General features: G+C 44.0%; 1 protein-coding gene across 1 annotated transcript in view; it reads right to left on the reverse strand.

Moving 5' to 3' along the window:
- The window catches only part of fer1l6 (fer-1 like family member 6), a 325,837-nt gene that overhangs the window by 255,568 nt on the left and 51,224 nt on the right, over positions 1–19,045 (reverse strand). The window contains exons 6-7 of the mRNA XM_073053009.1: positions 8,797–8,859; positions 1,779–1,857 (exon numbers count right to left, since the gene is read on the reverse strand). Of these exons, the coding sequence (XP_072909110.1) occupies positions 1,779–1,857; positions 8,797–8,859 (142 nt within the window). The remainder of the gene's footprint in view (positions 1–1,778; positions 1,858–8,796; positions 8,860–19,045) is intronic.

The raw sequence follows: 19,045 nt of genomic DNA on the forward strand, positions 1-19,045 counted from the left end.
AGGCTCCTCCTCCCTGCTGTTCATGGGTTTATTTTGCCATAGGGAAGACAAGTTTCGATTGGCAGTGGATAAGCTGGAGCTATAACTAAGCCTCTTCCAACATCCTTTCATTTTACCTCAGTGACCATGCTAACTTCAAGCAGTAATATTAAAGAAACACTGTCCTTCATCTAACTGCTACTATGTTTGCCTATGTAACAATCATAGCAAAGACAAATTTTAGCAGCAGGTGAAACACATTAAAGGGGATTAAAGCTAAACTTACTATTTTTTGTCATTCAGAAGTTCTATTAGGTAAACTAGAGCAATTACTAAACCCTAGCTGATGAAAAACAGCCAGATCAGGGGAGTTAAGACATTAAACTGCACTAGATTGACACAGGAGACAATTATTTCATGACAACACAGAATCTCGAATCAAAGATCTTAAAAGTGCAGAGGGGTACGACAGCGGGTGAAATATATGACAAGTTTTAATCATAGCACCCAAAGAAAATGTTTTTTCAGGGACAAAAAGCCCAAGATGATAAAAGATAGGAGCCATTTGGTCCATCAAATCTGCTCCACCATTCCACCATGGTTGATTTATGATCCCTCTAAATCTTTTTCTCTTCCCTTCTTCCCGTAACTTTGACACCATCACTAATTAAGAACATATGAACTTTGTTTTAAATATACCCAAACACTTGGCCTCCACAGCCATCTGTGGCACTGAGTTCCATAGACTCACCACCCCTAGCAAAAAAAATTCTCCTCATCTCTGTTCTAAATGAATATCCTTGTTTTGTGAAGCTGTGCGCCCTCATCCTAGACTCCTCCACCATGGGAAACATCCTCTTCACATCCATTCTATCTAGGCCTTTCAACATTCGATACTTCCCATGAGATCTTCTACCCCATTCTTATAAGCCCCAGTGAGTACAGGTCCAGAGTCATCCAATGTTCTTCATGTGTTAAATCTTTTGTTCCTGGGATCATTCTCATAACCCCTTTCCAATGCCCAAATATTGCAGCAGATTTACTTTTGGCAAATTGGGTTGTATCATTTAAACATCTAATTTATTTTATATTGTTTTTACCTTCAAATTATACTTTATCCTTTGCCTCCACTGAATTTTCACAGTAGCTTTTACACTTCATTCTGTATTTATTGTTTTACCTTGTTCTACCTCAACACACTGTGATTGGAGATGTATGAACGGTATACAAAACACTATCATGATACATGTGAACAAATAATAAACAATATCCCTCTACAGCTCTTGTTCTCAAAATTATTTATTTACATCTTTTATTTGTGCGATTTGTCTTTTTCACAATGATTGCCAATCTTTGTTATTTATAGTTTTTTACTAAATTTTATTGTATTACTTTATTTTTCTGTAAATGGCTGCAAAAGTGAATCTCAGGGTAGTGAGTGGTGACATATACTTACCTTGAGAATAGATTTACTTTGATTTAGACCTACCTTTGACAATTCCAACAAATACCAGAAAAATTCTTCAAAATGTGTTTAACAAAATGAAATACTTCAGTTTTAGTAATTCTGATTGCAATGGAGTGATAAATTTTCCTGTACCTGGTCCAAGACTAAACCACACTGGACAGTGAAATGTCAGGTGGGACAAAGTATAGTCCCAATAGTGTTGCAGCCCAAATTCTCTCTAGGCGTGTGGCCCATGTTTTCAAACTATTAAGTAATTCAGTGTGGTCAGTAGACAACCCATGGAAAACCACGGAAAGGTACATCTTATATTGAGCCAATCTATTGTACGTACCTGGCTCATTATAAACAGTTCCAACATCCATTTTAAATGATCCAATCTGTCTTCCACGGATCAGTTTGGAGTGCCAGACCTGCACAATTACATTAGTGATTAGAGAACCAGTTAATGGTGCAAAGGTGTACAGAACATCTCATCATTCCCAATGAATATTTAGATTAAAAAGTAAGACAAACTAGCCCGTAAATAATGTAAACACAAGAGATTCTACAGAATGCAGGAGAAACTCATCAGGTCAGGCAGTACCTGACAGTCAATATTTTGGGCTGAGACCTTTTAGAAGTCAGAATAAGAGGGTGGGGTGGGAAAGGAGTACAAGCTGGCCGATGATAGGTGAAACCAGGTGTAGTCGGGTGGGGGAGAAGATAGGTAGGATTGGGAGAAGGGATGACATGAGACGTTAGGAGATAATATGGAGGAGGAGCACAAAAAGACAGCAGCAGATCGCAGGAGCTCATTTGGAGCTCTGACAAGCGACCAGTCGGCATCTCCTTGCTTTTATATTCTTTTCCCTTTGAAATAAATACCAACAATGCATTTACCTTCTTTACCACAGACTCAACCTGTAAATTAACTTTCTGGGATTCTTGCACGAAGACTCCTAAGTCTCTGTGAACCTCTCATATTTCAACTGTCTCGCCATTAACATTTTAGTCTGCACTGTTGTTCCTGACATCAAGGTGCATTGGCATACATTTCCCAACACTGTATTTCATCTGCCACATTTTTGCCCATTCTTCCAATTTTCCCAAGTCCTGCTGCAATCGCATTGCTTCCTCAGCACTACCTACCCCTCCACCTATCTTTGTATCATCCGCAAATTTTACCACAAAGCCATCAATTCCATTATCCGAATCATTGATAAACAATGTGAAAAGTAGTGGTCCCAATACTGACCCCTGAGGAACACCACTAGTCACTGGCAGCCACCAGAAAAGGCCTCTACCCATGCCAGTACCTTTCCTGTATCACCACAGGATTTTATCAGTTTCATATGTGGCACCTTCTCAAATGCCTTTTGAAAGTCCAAGTAAATGACATCCACTGCCTCTCCTTTGTCCACCCTGCTTGTTAATTCCTCAAGGAAATCTAACAGATTTGTCAGGCAAGATTTCACTTCACAGACATTGACTTTGACTTACTTGACTATTGTCTCCAAATACCCCAGAACCTCATCCTTAATAATAGACTTCAACACTTCCACAACCACTGAGGTTTGGCTAACTAGCCTATAATTTCCTTTCTTTTGCCTTCCTTCCTTCTTAAAGAGTGGAGTGACATTTGCAATTTTCCAGTCCTCCAGGACCATGCTAGAAGATCATGACAAATGCATCTATTATTTCTTCAGCAACCTCTCTCACAACTGTGGGATGCAGTCCATCTGGTCCAGGTGATTTATCCACCTTAAGACCTTGTGGTAGCAATGGCACTCACACCTGCTCCCTGACACTCATAGGCATCTAGCACACTGCTGGTGTCTTCCACTGTGAAGACTAAGATAAAATGCTCATTAAGTTCATCTGCCATTTCTTTGTCCCACATTACTCATCAGCATCAGTCTCCAGTGGTCCAATATCATCTCTCACCTCCCTTTTATTCTTTCTATTACTGAAAAAATTATTAGTATCCTGCTTTATATTACTGGCTAGTTTGCCCCCTTATTTCATCTTTTCCCTTCTTATAGCTTTTTAGTTGTCTTTTGTTGGATTTTAAAAGCTTCCCAATCATCCCTTTTCACACTCACCTTTGCTATCTTTCCTTAGCTTTTAGGCAGTCCCTAACTTCCCTTGATATCCACGGTTACCTACTCCCGCCATTTGAAAACAACTTCTTCTGTGGGATATATCTATCTTGCGCACTGTGAACTATTTCCAGAAACTTCAGCCATCTCTGATCTGCCGTCATCCCTGGCAGTATCTTCCTCCATTTCACCTGGGCAAGCTCCTCTCTCATGCCTCTGTAATTCCCTTTATTCCATTGTGATACTGATATATGTGACGTAGGCTTCTCCATCTCAAATTACAGTATGAATTTAATCATATTATGATACTGCCTCCTAAGGGTTCCTTTACATTAAGCTCCCTAATAAGACCTGGGTTATTACACAACACCCAATCTAAGATGGCCTTTCCCAACTAGGCTCAAGCACAAGCTGCTCTAAAAAGCCATCTCGTAGGCATTCAACAAAATCCCTCTCTTGTGATCCCACACCAACCTAATTGTAATGGTGGACTTAATTGTGTCATTACCCTTATTACACGCCTTTCCCAGCTCCCTTTGCAATCTCATCTTGGCTACTATTCAGAAGCCTACATATGATTCCCATAATGGGTTTTTTTGCCCTTGCAGTTTCTTCACCCACAAAGGTCCAACATTCTTTGACTCTATTTCACCTCTTTTTAAAGATGTAATTCCATCTCTTACTGTTTCTTACCACACCACTGCCAATGCCTTCCTGCCTGCCCTTTCAATACAAAGTATATCCTTTGATGTTAAGCTCCCGACCTTGGCCTTCTTTCAGCCACGACTCTGTGATACCCACAACGACATACCAACCAATCTGTGATTGTTCCACAAGTTCATCCACCTTATTCCAAATGCTACACATATTTAAATACAGCACCTTGAGTCCTGCATTCTTCTCCCTTGAATTTTGCCTCCGTGGTACAATTTAACTCTGCTCAGTCTGCATTTGTACCCGATCATTCGCTTGTTCTTCTCTACATTCATGTTATAGCCATCTTTTACTTGTAAACGTGCTGGCTTATCCTCAGCTCTATCATACTGGTTCCCATTCCCCCTGCCATATTAGTTTAAACCACTTGAATGAGACAAGGCAGGTGACAGTAGCGTGTGTCGGGGAACACTTAGCATCCAGTAACCACAATACCATTAGTTTCAAAGTAAATGTGCAGAAGGATCCATGGGTTGGAGAGAGGCCAGTTCTGATGGTATCAGAATTGATCTGGCAAGTGTGGATTGGGACAGGCTGTTTTCTGGCAAAGGTGAGTGGGAAGTGGGAGACCTTCAAAAACAAAATTTTGAGTGTACAATGCTTGTTTGTGCCTATCAGAATTAAAGCTAATGATAAGAAGTATAAGAGGATGTTGGTTTTCAAGGCAAGAGATCCTGGTTAAGAGAAAAAAAAGGAGGTGCATAGCGGGTATAGGCAGGTAGGAACAAATGAGGTGCTTACGGAGTGTAAGAAATGCAAGAGAATGCCTCAGAAAGAAATCAGGAAGGCTAAAAGAAGGCACAAAATTGCTCTAGCAGACAAGTTGAAGGAGAATCCCAAGAGATTTTGCATACATGTTGGTCCTCTGGAAGACCAGAGTGGTAATCCATGTGTGAAGCCAAGTCAGATGGGGGAGATCTTTTGCATCCGTATTTACTCAGGAAACAAATACAGAGTCTATAGAGGTGAGGCAAAATGGCATCAATTTCATGGACCCTGTACAGATTACAGAGGAGATGTTTGCTGTCCTGAGGCAGATTATGGTGGATAAGTCCCCAGGGCCTGACATGGTGTTCTCTTGGACCTTATGGGGGGCAAGTGCAGAAATTATTGGGGCACTAGCAGAGATATTTAAATCATCCTTGGTGACAGGTGAGACAGCAGAGGATTGAAGGATAGCCAATGTTGTTCCACTGTTTAAAAAACGGCTCTAAACAGAAACCAGGAATTTCTGTGAATCTGACATCAGTGGGAAAGTTATTGGAAGGTATTCTAAGGGACCAGATATATAAGTATTTGGATAGACAGGGACTGATTAGGGATTGTCCGTATGACTTTGTGTGTGTTAAGTCACGTCTAACCAATCTTTTAGAGTTTTTCGAGGAAGTTTCCAGGAAAGTGGATGAAGGCACGGCAGTGGATGTTGTCTACATGGACTTTAGGAAGGCATTTGACAAGGTCCCACATAGGAGGTTGCTCAGCATTCAGGACAAGGTAGTAAATTGGATTAGACAATGGCTTCATAGGAGAAGAGGTAGCAGAGGAGGCCTGTGACCAGTGGAATGCCATAGGGATCAGTTTTGAGTCCTTTGTTGTTTGTCTTCAACCTGAATATCAATGATGTGGATAATCATGTGGTTCACTGGATCAGCAAATTTGCAAATGACACCAAGATTGAGGGTGTAGTGGACGGTGAGGTAGGCTATCATGGCTTGCAGAGGGATGGGATGAAAAATGACAGATGGAATTTAATGCAGGCAAGTGCAAAGTTTTGTAGGTGTTATACAGTAAACGGTAGGGCACTGAGGAGTGTGGTAGTACAAAGGCTTCTGGGAATACAGGTCCATAATCCGCTGAAAGTGGTGTCACAGTAGACAGGATCATAAAGAAAGCTTTTCACACATTGGCTTTCATAAACCAATGTATTGAGTACAGGAGATGGGATGTTATGTTGAAGTTCTATAAGGCATTGATAAGGCCTAATTTGGTGTATTCTGTCACAAACATGAAAAAATCCAAGCAATATACACGAATTGCTGGAGGAATTCTGCAGGCCAAGAAGCATCCAAGAAAATGAATAAACAATTTTGGGCTGAGACCATTCATCAGGACTAGGAGAAACAATGAGTTCAAGTAAGAAGGAGGGTAGAAGGGAGGAGGAAGTACACGGTGATAGGTGAAACCAAGGGGGGGGTGTGGAGTACAGAGCTGGATGTTGATAGGTGAAATAGATAAAGGGCTGAAGAAGGGGAAAATCAGATCGAAGATGGTGTAAGACCATGGAAGAAAGGGAAGGGGAAGGAGGCTGCGATGAGCCCACATTCAGGTTGAAGGAGCAAGACCTTATATTCCATCTGGGTAGTCTCCAACCTGATGGCATGAACATCAATTTCTCGAAGTTTTGGTAATTACTCCCCCCACCTTCACCATTTCTATTTCCCTTTCTTAGTTCAACCCCTTATCTGCCCCTTACTTCCCTCATCCCTTTCTTCTATGATCTTCCACCCTCTACTATCAGATTCCCCCTTCTCCAGCACTTTATCTCTTTTACCCATCAATTCCCCAGCTCTTTACTTCACCCCTCTCCCTGTACCTGTTTCATCTATCACCTACCACCTTGTACCTATTCCTCCCCTTTTCCTCAGTTTTTGCTCTAAAATCTTGTCATTTTTTCCAATGCCGTTGAAGGGTTTTGGCCCGAACCGTCGACTGCTTACTCTTTTCCATTGATGCTGCCTGGCCTGCTGAGCTCCCCCGGCATTTTGTGTGTGCTTGAAATATTGTACGCAGTTTTGGTCACCTTCTTACAGGAAAGATGTAAACAAGGTTGAAAGAGTACAGAAAAAATTTACAGGGATGCTGCTGGGTCTGAAGGACCTGAGTTACAAGGAAAGATTAAGTAGATTAGGACTGAATTATTTAGAACATAGAAGATTGAGAGGAGATTTGATAGAGGAACACAAAATTTTGAGGGGTATAAATAGAGTAAATGCAAACAGGCTCTTTCCACTGAGATTGGGTAGAGCTACAACTAGAGGTCATGGGTTAAGGTGAAAGGTGAGAAGTTTAAGGGGATCATGAGGAGAAAGTTCTTCACTCAGAGGGCCGTGAGAGTATGGAATGAGCTACCTGCACAAATGGTGCATGTGAGGTCGATTTCAAAGTTTAAAAGAAGTTTGGATAGGTATATGGATGTTTGGGGTATGGAGGGCAGATCGATGGGAGCAGGTTTTAGTGTGGACTAGGTGAGCTGAAGGGCATGTTTCTGTGTGACTCTGGTTGGGAGGAAAAAAGACCATGGAAGACTAGAAAGGAGAGAGGCACCAGAGAGGTTGAAAGGCAGGAGGGGAGAAGAGAAAGTGTACAAGGAGAACCAGAAGGGTAAATGAAAAAAAAATGAAGAGGAGAAGAGTGAGGGGAGAAATTTCCAGAAGTTGGAGAAATTGATGTACATGCCGTCAGGGTTGAAGGCTACCTAGACGGAATATGAGGTGTTGTTCCTCCAACCTGCGATTGGCCTCATCATGACAGTAGAGAATGAGAATTTGGAGTGGAATTAAAATGGTTGACCACCAGGAAATCCTCCCTGTTGAAGATGAAGCAAAGGTGATAAGCCTTCAATTTCCAGCATTGGCAGAATCTCTTGGGTATATTTTGTATAATATTCAGATCTGTTCTGTTTGTGCTTTCTCCACAGCTTGTGAATGCCTGACCTGTGCACTTATGAATAAGCGCTAGGGGAAGTGGTGGGATGGATCACTCGCTGCATGGGGGCTGCGGCCATGTGGGAACTTGGTTCATGGCTGTATTTCCAACTTACGATGTGTTCAAGTTATCGTCAGTTCACTGGAAAAGAAACCTGCCATAACCTGGGGAGAACCCCTCAGGATCAAAGGCCAGTTGAGAAGACATTGTGTTACACAAAGAACTTCTCAACTGCCACAGATCCTGAGAGGCATAATGTAAAACAGGCGAACTGAATTTGTAGTTGGTTATAAAATACTTGTTGCTTGCAATGGACATAGCAATCAGATGCATATATTCAGAGGTGCTATCAATCTCCATTTAAGTAACAAAGAGGCCTAGATAGATTGGACATGCAGGAGATGTTTCCTGTAGTGGATGATTCTAGGATGCGAGGGCACAGACTCAGAACAGAAGCGCAGAGCCTTAGAGCAAAGATAAGGATTTGTTTTAGTCAGTGGGTGACGAATCCCTGCAATTCATTTCCACAAAATGTTGTCAAGGCCAAGTCATTGGGTACATTTGAAATAAAGCTGGATAGGTTCTTGATCAGCAAGGGCATCAAAGGACAGAGAGAAAGCAGGAGAATGGGGTTGAGGGGGATCTCTAAGTAAAATAAATAAAGGGGATCGAGAGGGATAATAAACCAGCCGTGATGAAATGGCATAGTAAATTCAATGGGTCTTATAGTCTTGTGATATTTCTGCATTTCAATGAACTAACTTTGGCTCAATGTTGAAGACATTCATCAAACTTCATTTAATCATTTTGAAAATGTAATTTAAAAAGCTATCTAATAATGAGTTTCCTCACCGAAAGTTTAATGATTCTGTCAAATAGTATCTCCGCTGAGCCAATGTAATCGAAGACAAAGTACTGCAACAAAAGAATGAAGAGGATTATTACATACCAAAGCCAGCGGTGTAAAGCTCAAAGTAAATTTATTATCAACATACGTATATGTTTCAATATACAAGCCTGAGATACATTTTCTTGCTGGCATTTACAAGAAATTAATAAAATACAATAAAACTTATGAAAAACAAAGGGTGACAAACATCTAATGTGCGAAAGACAAATCATGCTAATAATAAAAAAGTTAAGAAGTTATACTGAGAGCATGAGTTGTAGAGTTCTTGAAAGTGAGTCTATAGGTTGTGGACTCAGTTTTATTTTACTTATCAGGGCTTAATGGGGCATCGTGGCTTGAAGGGGCAGAAGGGCCTACGCCGCACTGTATCACTAAATAAATAAGATACAGCATGGACAAGGCCATTCTGGCCCTCGAGCCATGCCACGCTGTCCCAGCAACCCCACAACCTCAATTAACCCTAACCTAACCACAGGGCAATTCAGAATGAACAATTAACCTAACAGGTCAGTCTTTGGACTGTGAGAGAAAACCAGATCACCAGGGAAAATCCATGCATTCCACAGCAAGGACATACAGAGACTCCTTATAAAACAGCTCCAAAATTGAACTCCAAACTCTGAAACATCCAGAGCTGAGGTGAAGAAATTGAGGAGCCTGGTAGTTGTAGGGCATTAACTGTTCCTGAACTTCATGGTGTGGGACCTAAGACTCCTGTATCTCCTGCCCAATGGTAGGAGGGAGGAGAGAGCAGGCCTGGATGGTGGGGATCCTTGATGATGGATGCTGCTTTCCTGCATGCTCTGCGTAAGAGTACGCAATAGTAGGGAAGGCTTTGCCTGTGCTGAGCTGGCCTGTATCCACCAGGCCTACTGAGAAGACCAATAGTGGGGAGAGCTTTGCCTGTGGTGGGCTGGCCTGTATCCACCAGGCCTACTGACACCAATAGTGGGGAGGGCTTTGCCTGTGGTGGGCAGGCCTGTATCCACCAGGCCTACTGAGACCAATAGTGGGGAGGGCTTTGCCTGTGGTGGGCTGGCCTGTATCCACCAGGCCTACTGAGACCAATAGTGGGGAGGGCTTTGCCTGTGGTGGGCTGGCCTGTATCCACCAGGCCTACTGAGACCAATAGTGGGGAGGGCTTTGCCTGTGGTGGGCTGGCCTGTATCCACCAGGCCTACTGAGAAGACCAATAGTGGGGAGAGCTTTGCCTGTGGTGGGCTGGCCTGTATCCACCAGGCCTACTGAGACCAATAGTGGGGAGAGCTTTGCCTGTGGTGGGCAGGCCTGTATCCACCAGGCCTACTGAGACCAATAGTGGGGAGGGCTTTGCCTGTGGTGGGCTGGCCTGTATCCACCAGGCCTACTGAGACCAATAGTGGGGAGGGCTTTGCCTGTGGTGGGCTGGCCTGTATCCACCAGGCCTACTGACACCAATAGTGGGGAGGGCTTTGCCTGTGGTGGGCAGGCCTGTATCCACCAGGCCTACTGAGACCAATAGTGGGGAGGGCTTTGCCTGTGGTGGGCTGGCCTGTATCCACCAGGCCTACTGAGACCAATAGTGGGGAGGGCTTTGCCTGTGGTGGGCTGGCCTGTATCCACCAGGCCTACTGAGACCAATAGTGGGGAGAGCTTTGCCTGTGGTGGGCTGGCCTGTATTCACCAGGCCTGCTGAGCAGACCAATAGTGGGGAGGGCTTTGCCTGTTGTGGGCTGGCCTGTATCCACCAGGCCTACTGCGCAGACCAATACAATACAGAAAAGCAGCATCCAGACTGTAACTGGCTATTAACCACAAGTACTGAGGATGAAACTTCAATGGACTTATTAAGGAAGTAAAAATAAGTAAAAAGGTAACTAAACTCTCTTTTTAACTATCAATATTGCAATGTAATTTCAAAGTTGTTTAAATGGGCTATTTATTTTCATGGTTATATTCCAACAATAAGTACTCTGAGCCAAGTAAACACATAGAGGCACAAGTGACTACAGATGCTGGAATTTGGAGCAAATATAACAAACTTCTGGTCAGGCATCATCTCTGATAGACTGCCTTCCCAGGCTGATGAGCTCCATCTATCTGAAGCACTGGTTTTAAGGTGTCAGGACCTGCCTTCACCCCTTCTCCTGTCAGTAGAAATGGTTCCATCGGACTTAGAGACTAAGCCACACGAGAAGGCCAGGAGTTGGACTTGGTTGACAGAGGCTATTGAGGCGCATGCCGTGAGGAGCACTTTTAGGTAGTGGGAGCTTGTCTCCAATACCACTCCTTGGCTTGACAACCTTGGAACCTACAATATCTACGCCTCTCATAATCTTGTAAACATCTATCAGATCGACCCTCAGCCTCTGACACTCCAGGGAAAACAACCCAAATTTGTCCAACCTCTCCTTACAGCACATGCTCATTAAACCAGGCAGCATCCTGTTAAACTTCTTCTCCAAGGTCTCGACATCCTTCCTATAGTGGGGTGACATGAACTGTATGCAACGCAGCCTAACTAACGTCTTTGCAAAGCTGCAAATACAATAAATAAATATAATGACAAGCACAACACAGCTGAATTCTGCAAAGATTGTAATATAAAGTAGTGCACAAATGAAATGCTAATGTGAAAACTCTGTGCACCACAGCAGACGTTGAGTTGCAAATTGGGAGAGAAGCGAGTGGGAGCAGTCAGGATACTCTGCGTGCCACAGCTGAGGTGTGCATAATTAGGCACACGGCAAGGGCCAATAAAAAGTTGTTAGGTTTAAGCAGAGTGGCTGGTGTTAGAATGGAAAGCTCAGGTTGTGGACAAGAAGCTTCAGCAAGGAAGGCACAGGCTGTAGGTAGAATTTTTAATTTAATTTTTCTTGTTTCTTTATTATTGCACAGTAGGAGCAGTGGGGGTGCCAAGCAGGATAGAGAACTCTCCTCTTGTGGGAAGTGGGAAGGCAGGGACACCTCCATTGTCCATAATGACTTCACGTGCATGAAGTTCATCCAGTGCAGCTTCCAACAGACCGTGTTAGGGAAATGGAGCTGGACTGGATGAACTCCAAATGACTTGGGAGGCTGAGGTACTGTGCGATAGGACGTACAAAGAGCTGCAGGACACAGGATGACCATCAGCAGGGGGAAGGGGATAGGCAGCAAGTGCAGAGTGCAGACTTTGGATACTGTTGGGGGGGGAGGGGGGGTAGGACATGAGCATAACCTAGCAGGAGGAAGCCATTGCAGTCGGTTCTCACACACTAATTCTGGCTCTGTGGTTCAGAAATGAAGGAGGGAGAAGAGGAGTGAAGTAGTGTTTGGAGAATCCATAGTAAGAGGAGCAGACAGGAGATTCTCTGGGTGTGAAAAAGACAACTAAATTTTATGTTGCCTCCCAAGTGCCAGGCGCAGGTCCACGGCATTCTAAAGGGGGAGGATGTTTCCAATGGTGGGTGTCTATAGGAATACAGGGCACAGCCTCAGAATAGAGGAATTTCTCCAGCCAAAGGGTGCTGAATGTTCAGAATTCATTGCCATGGATGGAGGCAAAGGCCGAGACAGGAATTGCATGATGGGGCTGAGAATGAGGTAGCTGGTATACAAGTAGATACACGGTGTAATGAGACTGTGAGGAAGGATGGAGAGATAATAGGGCAACATGACAGTGAGTGGCATGACTTGAATTGTGACATGGCAGTGGTGAATGCAGGACTGAAGTTCAAGTAAAAGTTCAGTTTTAATTATTATTCAACCAGATAAGATTACCCATGAATTGAGCCAAACCAAACAGCGTTACTCCAGGGCCAGGGTACAAAACATAATACCAACAGTCATACGTAGAACAGGGCACGTATAGCACATATAAGACAGCAAGTACATAAAGAGCTCAGTAAAATACAGTCACGGTAAAAATATAATCCAAGACCCTGAGTCCACGAATATTGCAAAAATCTGAAGTCAACCACAATGCAGCTGGTCTTCTGCCAAGACAGCACAGGGGGAAGCAGCACGGACTCCAGCTTGGACCGTGCACCACTAAGCCTCTGCTAGAGCACACTGACTGGCGCCTAGCTCCTGGACAGTTGTAAACAGGTGACACTATGGCTCGAGGCCTAGTCCTCGCCTCGACCGAGGCCAAGCAGCTCCATTCTGTCTGTAAGTAAGTCAGTGAATCAGGTCTGTAGCATTCCACAGTAACAATGTCCAACAGACTCTTGCAATCACAAGAAAAGGGACTAAGACAATCACTTGCTGTTAGACTGCATACAGCCTTTGTGCACCAACTACTCTGATGCAGGAAGCAGCACGAGCCGCACCAATTCTATCTCCTTTACCACAACATTGGAGAGGAATAGGAACAGACAAGTTAGAAAAGCATTTAATTGAAGTAAGGGGAATTATGAGGCTATCAGGCAGGAACGGAAGCATAAATTGGGAATAGATGTTCTCAGGGAAATGTATGGAAGAAATGTGGCAAATGTTCAAGGGATATTTGCGTAGAATTCTGCATAGGTACATTCCAATGAGACAGGGAAAGGATGGTAGGGTACAAGAACCGTGGTGTACAAAGGCTGTTGTAACTCTAGTCAAGAAAAAAAGAAGAGCTTACGAAAGGTTCAAAAAGCTAGGTAAAGATAGAGATCTAGAAGATTATAAGGCTAGCAGGAAGGAGCTTAAGAATGAAATTAGGAGAGCCAGAAGGGGCCATGAGAAGGCCTTGGCAGACAGGATTAAGGAAAAACCCAAGGCATTCTACAAGTATGTGAAAAGCAAAAGGATAAGACGTGAGAGAATAGGACCAATCAAGTGTGGCAGTGGAAAAGTGCGTATGGAATAGGAGGAAACAGCAGAGGTACTTAATGAATACTTTGCTTCAGTATTCACTTCAGAAAAGGATCTTGGCGATTGTAGGGATGACTTGCAGCGGACTGAAAAGCTTGAGCATATAGATATTAAGAAAGAGGATGTCTGGAGCTTTTGGAAAGCATCAAGTTGGATAAGTCTCTGGGACTGGATGAGATGTACCACTGCTTTTACAGAACTGCTAAAATGAAATACCTGCAGCATAGCAGTAAAAATTTAAACAGGGATTGCATCTCCCCCCACCAAAGATAGTCATGCCTTCATAACTTTGGAATTTAATAAACCGTTTTAATAACAGTATTCAAATGAATTTCATAATTTCAGGATCTTCAATCCATTTGTAAATGGAAGTAGCATGTCTCACCATGAGATACATAACATTGCTTCCCAGGTGCATCTTCTGCCAGCCTAGCTAGGAGTTAGCATCCTGACTCCGACCTCCTTAACTCACCTTCAGCTTCTTCAATGTCTCCCTGTGATCCTTCCTGTCCACGAGAGGGTGCCTCCCCCTGTCTATCGCTCGTGTCCTCCGGCCTGCTCCATAACTGAACTTAGCTTCCTTCAGTTTAAGCAGGTGCTGCTGAACACCTTCAACCTCAGCTTGTGTTAACTGGCAAGACCTCTCTCAGAAAGGGGTGAACTCGGTCACTCTAATAGTCCTCTTGGAGCAACCAACATCAGACTCATCAGTAGAAAAGCCTCACTACAGGAAGGATGTGGAAACCATAGAAAGGGTGCAGAGGAGATTTACAAGGATGTTGCCTGGATGGGGGAGCATGCCATATGAAAACAGGTTGAGTGATCTCGGCCTTTTCTCCTTGGAGCAAAGGAGGATGAGAGATGACCTGATAGAGGTGTATAAGATGATGAGAAACATGGATTGTGTGGATAGCCACAGGCTTTTTCCCAGGGCTGAAATGGTTGCCACAAGAGGACACAGGTTTCAGGTACTGGGGAGTACGTACAGAGGAAATGTCCAGGGTAAGTTTTTTATGCAGAGAGTAGTGAGTGTGTGGAATGGGCTGCCGGCAACAGTGGTGGAGTTGGATATGATAGGGTCTTTTAAGAGACTTTTGGATAGGTGCATGAAGCTTAGAAAATTAGAGGGTTATGGGTAAACCTAGAAATTTCTAAGGTAGGGACATTTCTGGCATGACTTTGTGGACCGAAGGGTCTGTACTGTCCCGTAGGTTTTCTATGTTTCTATATTTTTAAAAGGCATCTTCACATCCCAATATCAATAGACAATAGACAATAGGTGCAGAAGTAGACCATTCGGCCCTTCGAGCCTGCACCGCCATTTTGAGATCATGGCTGATCATCTACTATCTATACCCGGTTCCTGTCTTGTCCCCATACCCCTTGATTCCCCTATCCATAAGATACCTATCTAGCTCCTTCTTGAAAGCATCCAGAGAATTGGCCTCCACTACCTTCCGAGGCAGTGCATTCCAGACCCCCACAACTCTCTGGGAGAAGAAGTTTTTCCTTAACTCTGTCCTAAATGACCTACCCCTTATTCTCAAACCATGCCCTCTGGTAATCTTCTCAGTTAATCTCTAGTTCCATTCCTCTGGCATCGGTGAGTTACCTCGGTGACTTCAATGTCAACTTCCTGAATGGTGGAGACAGTTCCTCTTCCACTTCCCCAGGAACACTAAACACTACCATCACAAAAAAGGGGGGCAGTCAGCACTCCACATCTGAGGATAACCTTCCTCCCTGAAGTGGTCCCGATAATCACTGTCACCCCCTGTTTGCGTACACAGCTGAAGATCTCTACAGTTCATGACTCACCAGCGCCCCTACATGACTCTTCTTCATCAGAGGATCCACCTGGATGGCAGAGCTGTTGGGAATTCCAGCAAATTTGGGGGTTCCTGTCACTCTAGCTACTCCTCCAAGATGTAACATGACAAGTTTAGACTGGATCTACCACACAGTTCCTCGTTTCTGCTCATCATCCTGCTTAGGGGGAAATTTGCACCTTCTCAAAAGTCACCGTTATCTGGACTGTACCCCTTCCCACTCTGCCACTTGTAAAAAAAAATGGCATCCCCTTCTCTCAGTTCCTCTCTCTCCGCTGCATCTGCTCTCAGGATGAGCCTTTTTCATTCCAGACAACTGAGATGACCTCCTTCTTCAAAGAAAGGGGCTTCCCTTCCTCCACCATCAACATTGCCTTCTCCTGCATCTTTTCCATCTTGTACACATCTGCCCTCAGCCCATCCTCTCACTGCCACAGCAAGGATAGGGTTCCTCTTGTCTTCACCTACCATCCCACGCTTCCACATCCAGCACATACAGTAATTCTCCATAACTTCCACCAACTGCAATGGGATCCCATCACCAATGACATCCTCCAACACCACCCGCCCCCCCCCCGCCCATCACTTTCTGCTTTCTGCAGGGATCACACTCTATGTAACTCCCTTGTCCACTCAACCTTCCCCATCAATCTCCCTCCTGGTACTTATCCTTGTAAGTGGAACAAGTATCACACCTCCCCCTACACTTCCTCCCTCACTACCATTCAGGGCCCCAAACAGCCCTTCCCAAGTGAGGCAACACTTCAACAGTGAGTCTGTTGGGGTCATCTACTGTGTCCAGTGCTCCCAGTGTGGCCTCCTGTATATTGGTGAGACCCGATGTAGAGTGGGAGACCATTTCACCTCGAACTTTTGTTAATCCGCCACAGAAGGCGGGATCTCCTGGAATGCCACCCATTTCAATTCCCATTCTGACATGTCAGCCCATGGCCTCCTCCACTGCCAGGATGAGGCCACACTCAGGGTGAACAATCAGCACCTGTCTGGCTAGCTTCCAACCTGATGGCATGAACAATTTCTTAAACTTCTGATAATGCCTCCCATCACCATTCCCCATTCCTCTTTCCCTCTCTCATCTTATCTCCTTACCTGATTATCATCTCTCTCTGGTGCTCCCCCTTCCCTTTCCTCCATGGTTTTCTGTCCTCTCTTATCAGATCCCCCTTTCTCCAACCCTTTATCTCTTTCACCAATCAACTTCCCAGCTCTTTACTTCACCCTCCCCCTTTCCCATTTCACCCATCAGCTGCCATCATGTATTTCTTTCTCCCCTACCCCCAGCTTCTTACTCTGACTTTTCCCTTTCCTTCCCTGTCCTGATGGCATGGAACATCCACTGGCATATCCTCTTCTTATTTGTCATTACCCTCAGGGACAATTCTCCAGTTGGCCACCCTAACTATGCCTCCTGTTATCTTATTTACCACTCTCAAGTTACTGCTCACCCTCCTTTGCTCCGAGGATAAAAGCAGCAGCTTGTTCAACTGTTCCTCATTAGAGATATTCTCTGCTCCAGGCAGTATCTCGGTAAACCTCCTCTGCACCCTCTCAGAAGCTTTCAAATTCTTCCTCTAATGAGACAGAAAGAACTGAACACAACACTCCAAGTCCGGTCTAGCCAGAGTTTAATGGAGCTGAAACTTTACCTCGTCTCTTTTAACCTCAATCCCCTGATTAATGAAGGACAACACAACATATATTTTCTTAACCACACTATCAAATTACATGGCAACTTTAGGAGATCTATGGACTCAGACCCTAAGATCCTTTGTTCTTCCACACTACTTTTCCTATTCTTGTACTCTGGTGTCAAATTTGACTTCACACTTCTCTGCATTGAACTCTGTCTGCCACTTCTTAGCCCAACTCTGCATTCTGTCCATGTCCTGTTGTTATGTACATCAACCTTCTACACTATCAACAACACCAGCAACTTTCTTCTCATCTGTGAACTTGGTAACCACCCTTCCACGTCCTGCAGGACAGACGGGACACAAACCTCTAGGAAGAATGAGCTCCACACACAACCACTTCTGCCAATTCGAAATCCACACACCCTAATTACTCTGGGTCCCACAGCACCTGACATTCTGAATGAACCTACCATGGGGAACATTGCTGAACACCTCACTAAAATCCACAAACCTCTTTCACCACACTACTTTCATCAATCTTTGTCACCTCCTCGGAGGATTCATAAGACATAGGACCATAAAACAAGGAGAAGAATTAGCCTATTTGGCCCATTGAGTCTGCTCCACCATTCCATCATGGCTGATTTAATTCAATCAAGTGTGTGAGGCACAATGTATCCTCTTAAACAATGTTGTCTATCACTAATAAGAGTATGCCTCTCCTAATACTCACATATCCTGTCTCTAAGAATCCTCTCTGATAATTTGCCCATTTCTGATGTAAGATCTATAGCTCCCAGAGTTATCCCTATTACTTTTCTTGAACATCCTCCATTCTTCTGAAACTACTCCTGTGGCCAACAAAGTGGCAATGATCATCACAAACAACACAGCAAGCTCTTCCCTTACTTCCCATAGTAACCTGGGTTATATGGCATCCAGCCCGTGGACATCCATCTTAATTTATCTCAAAAGTTCCAACACTGCCTCATTCTTAATTTCAACATGCTCGAGCGCAAAGGCTGTTCTATGTTGAACTTATATTTGTCAAAACCCTCATCCTGATAAATACTGAAGCAAAGTATTCATTAAGGACCTCCTCTACCTCCTCCTATTCCAGGCAAGTTTCCACTTTTATCCCTGATCAATCATACCTTCATTCTGGTTGTCCTCCTGTTCTTCACATGTGTGTAAAATGCCTTGGGTTTTTTTTTTCTTAATCCTACTCACCAAGAAGTCTTGTTGCATACCTTTGCACCAATGACATAGGTAGGAAAAGCTAGGTGGCCCTGAAGAGAGAATTGGTAGAAAGGACCTCCAGGGTGGCAATCTCCCTGCACGTGCCTTGGGCCAGTGAGGGTGAGAATAGAACGATTTGGCAGATGAATGCTACTTGGGAGAATTTACATACTAGTTTTGCAGGGGGCAGGGTACCTGGAGCCCCAGGTCAGTCAGAGATGGATCAGACCAGAAGGGTAAGTATTGATAGGCAAAATCAAAATAACAGGTATGATGGGTCAGATAATTTGAAGTATCATGGGAAAGGGTGATAAACTTAGAACATGGATCAATACACAGCACTATGAAATTTGGTTGAGAGGAGCAGAAATGGGTGATCAATGTACCAGGTTTTCGAAGTTTCAGAAGGGACAAAGGAGGAAGTAAAAGAGGAGGTTGAGTTGCACTACTAATCAGGGACAATTTCACAGCTGTACTCAAGAAATATAATGGAGAGTTCAGCCACTGAGTCCATTTGTGCGGAACTCAGGAATAGGAAGGGTGCAATCACACTGATGGGATTGAACTACAGATCCCCGAAGAGTCACCAGAAATTGAGGAACAGATATGTAATCAGATTAAGGAAATGTGTAAAAATAATAGGGTTGCAG

This window comes from Hemitrygon akajei, chromosome 1 (assembly GCF_048418815.1).
Source record: "Hemitrygon akajei chromosome 1, sHemAka1.3, whole genome shotgun sequence".
Lineage (NCBI taxonomy): Eukaryota > Metazoa > Chordata > Chondrichthyes > Myliobatiformes > Dasyatidae > Hemitrygon > Hemitrygon akajei.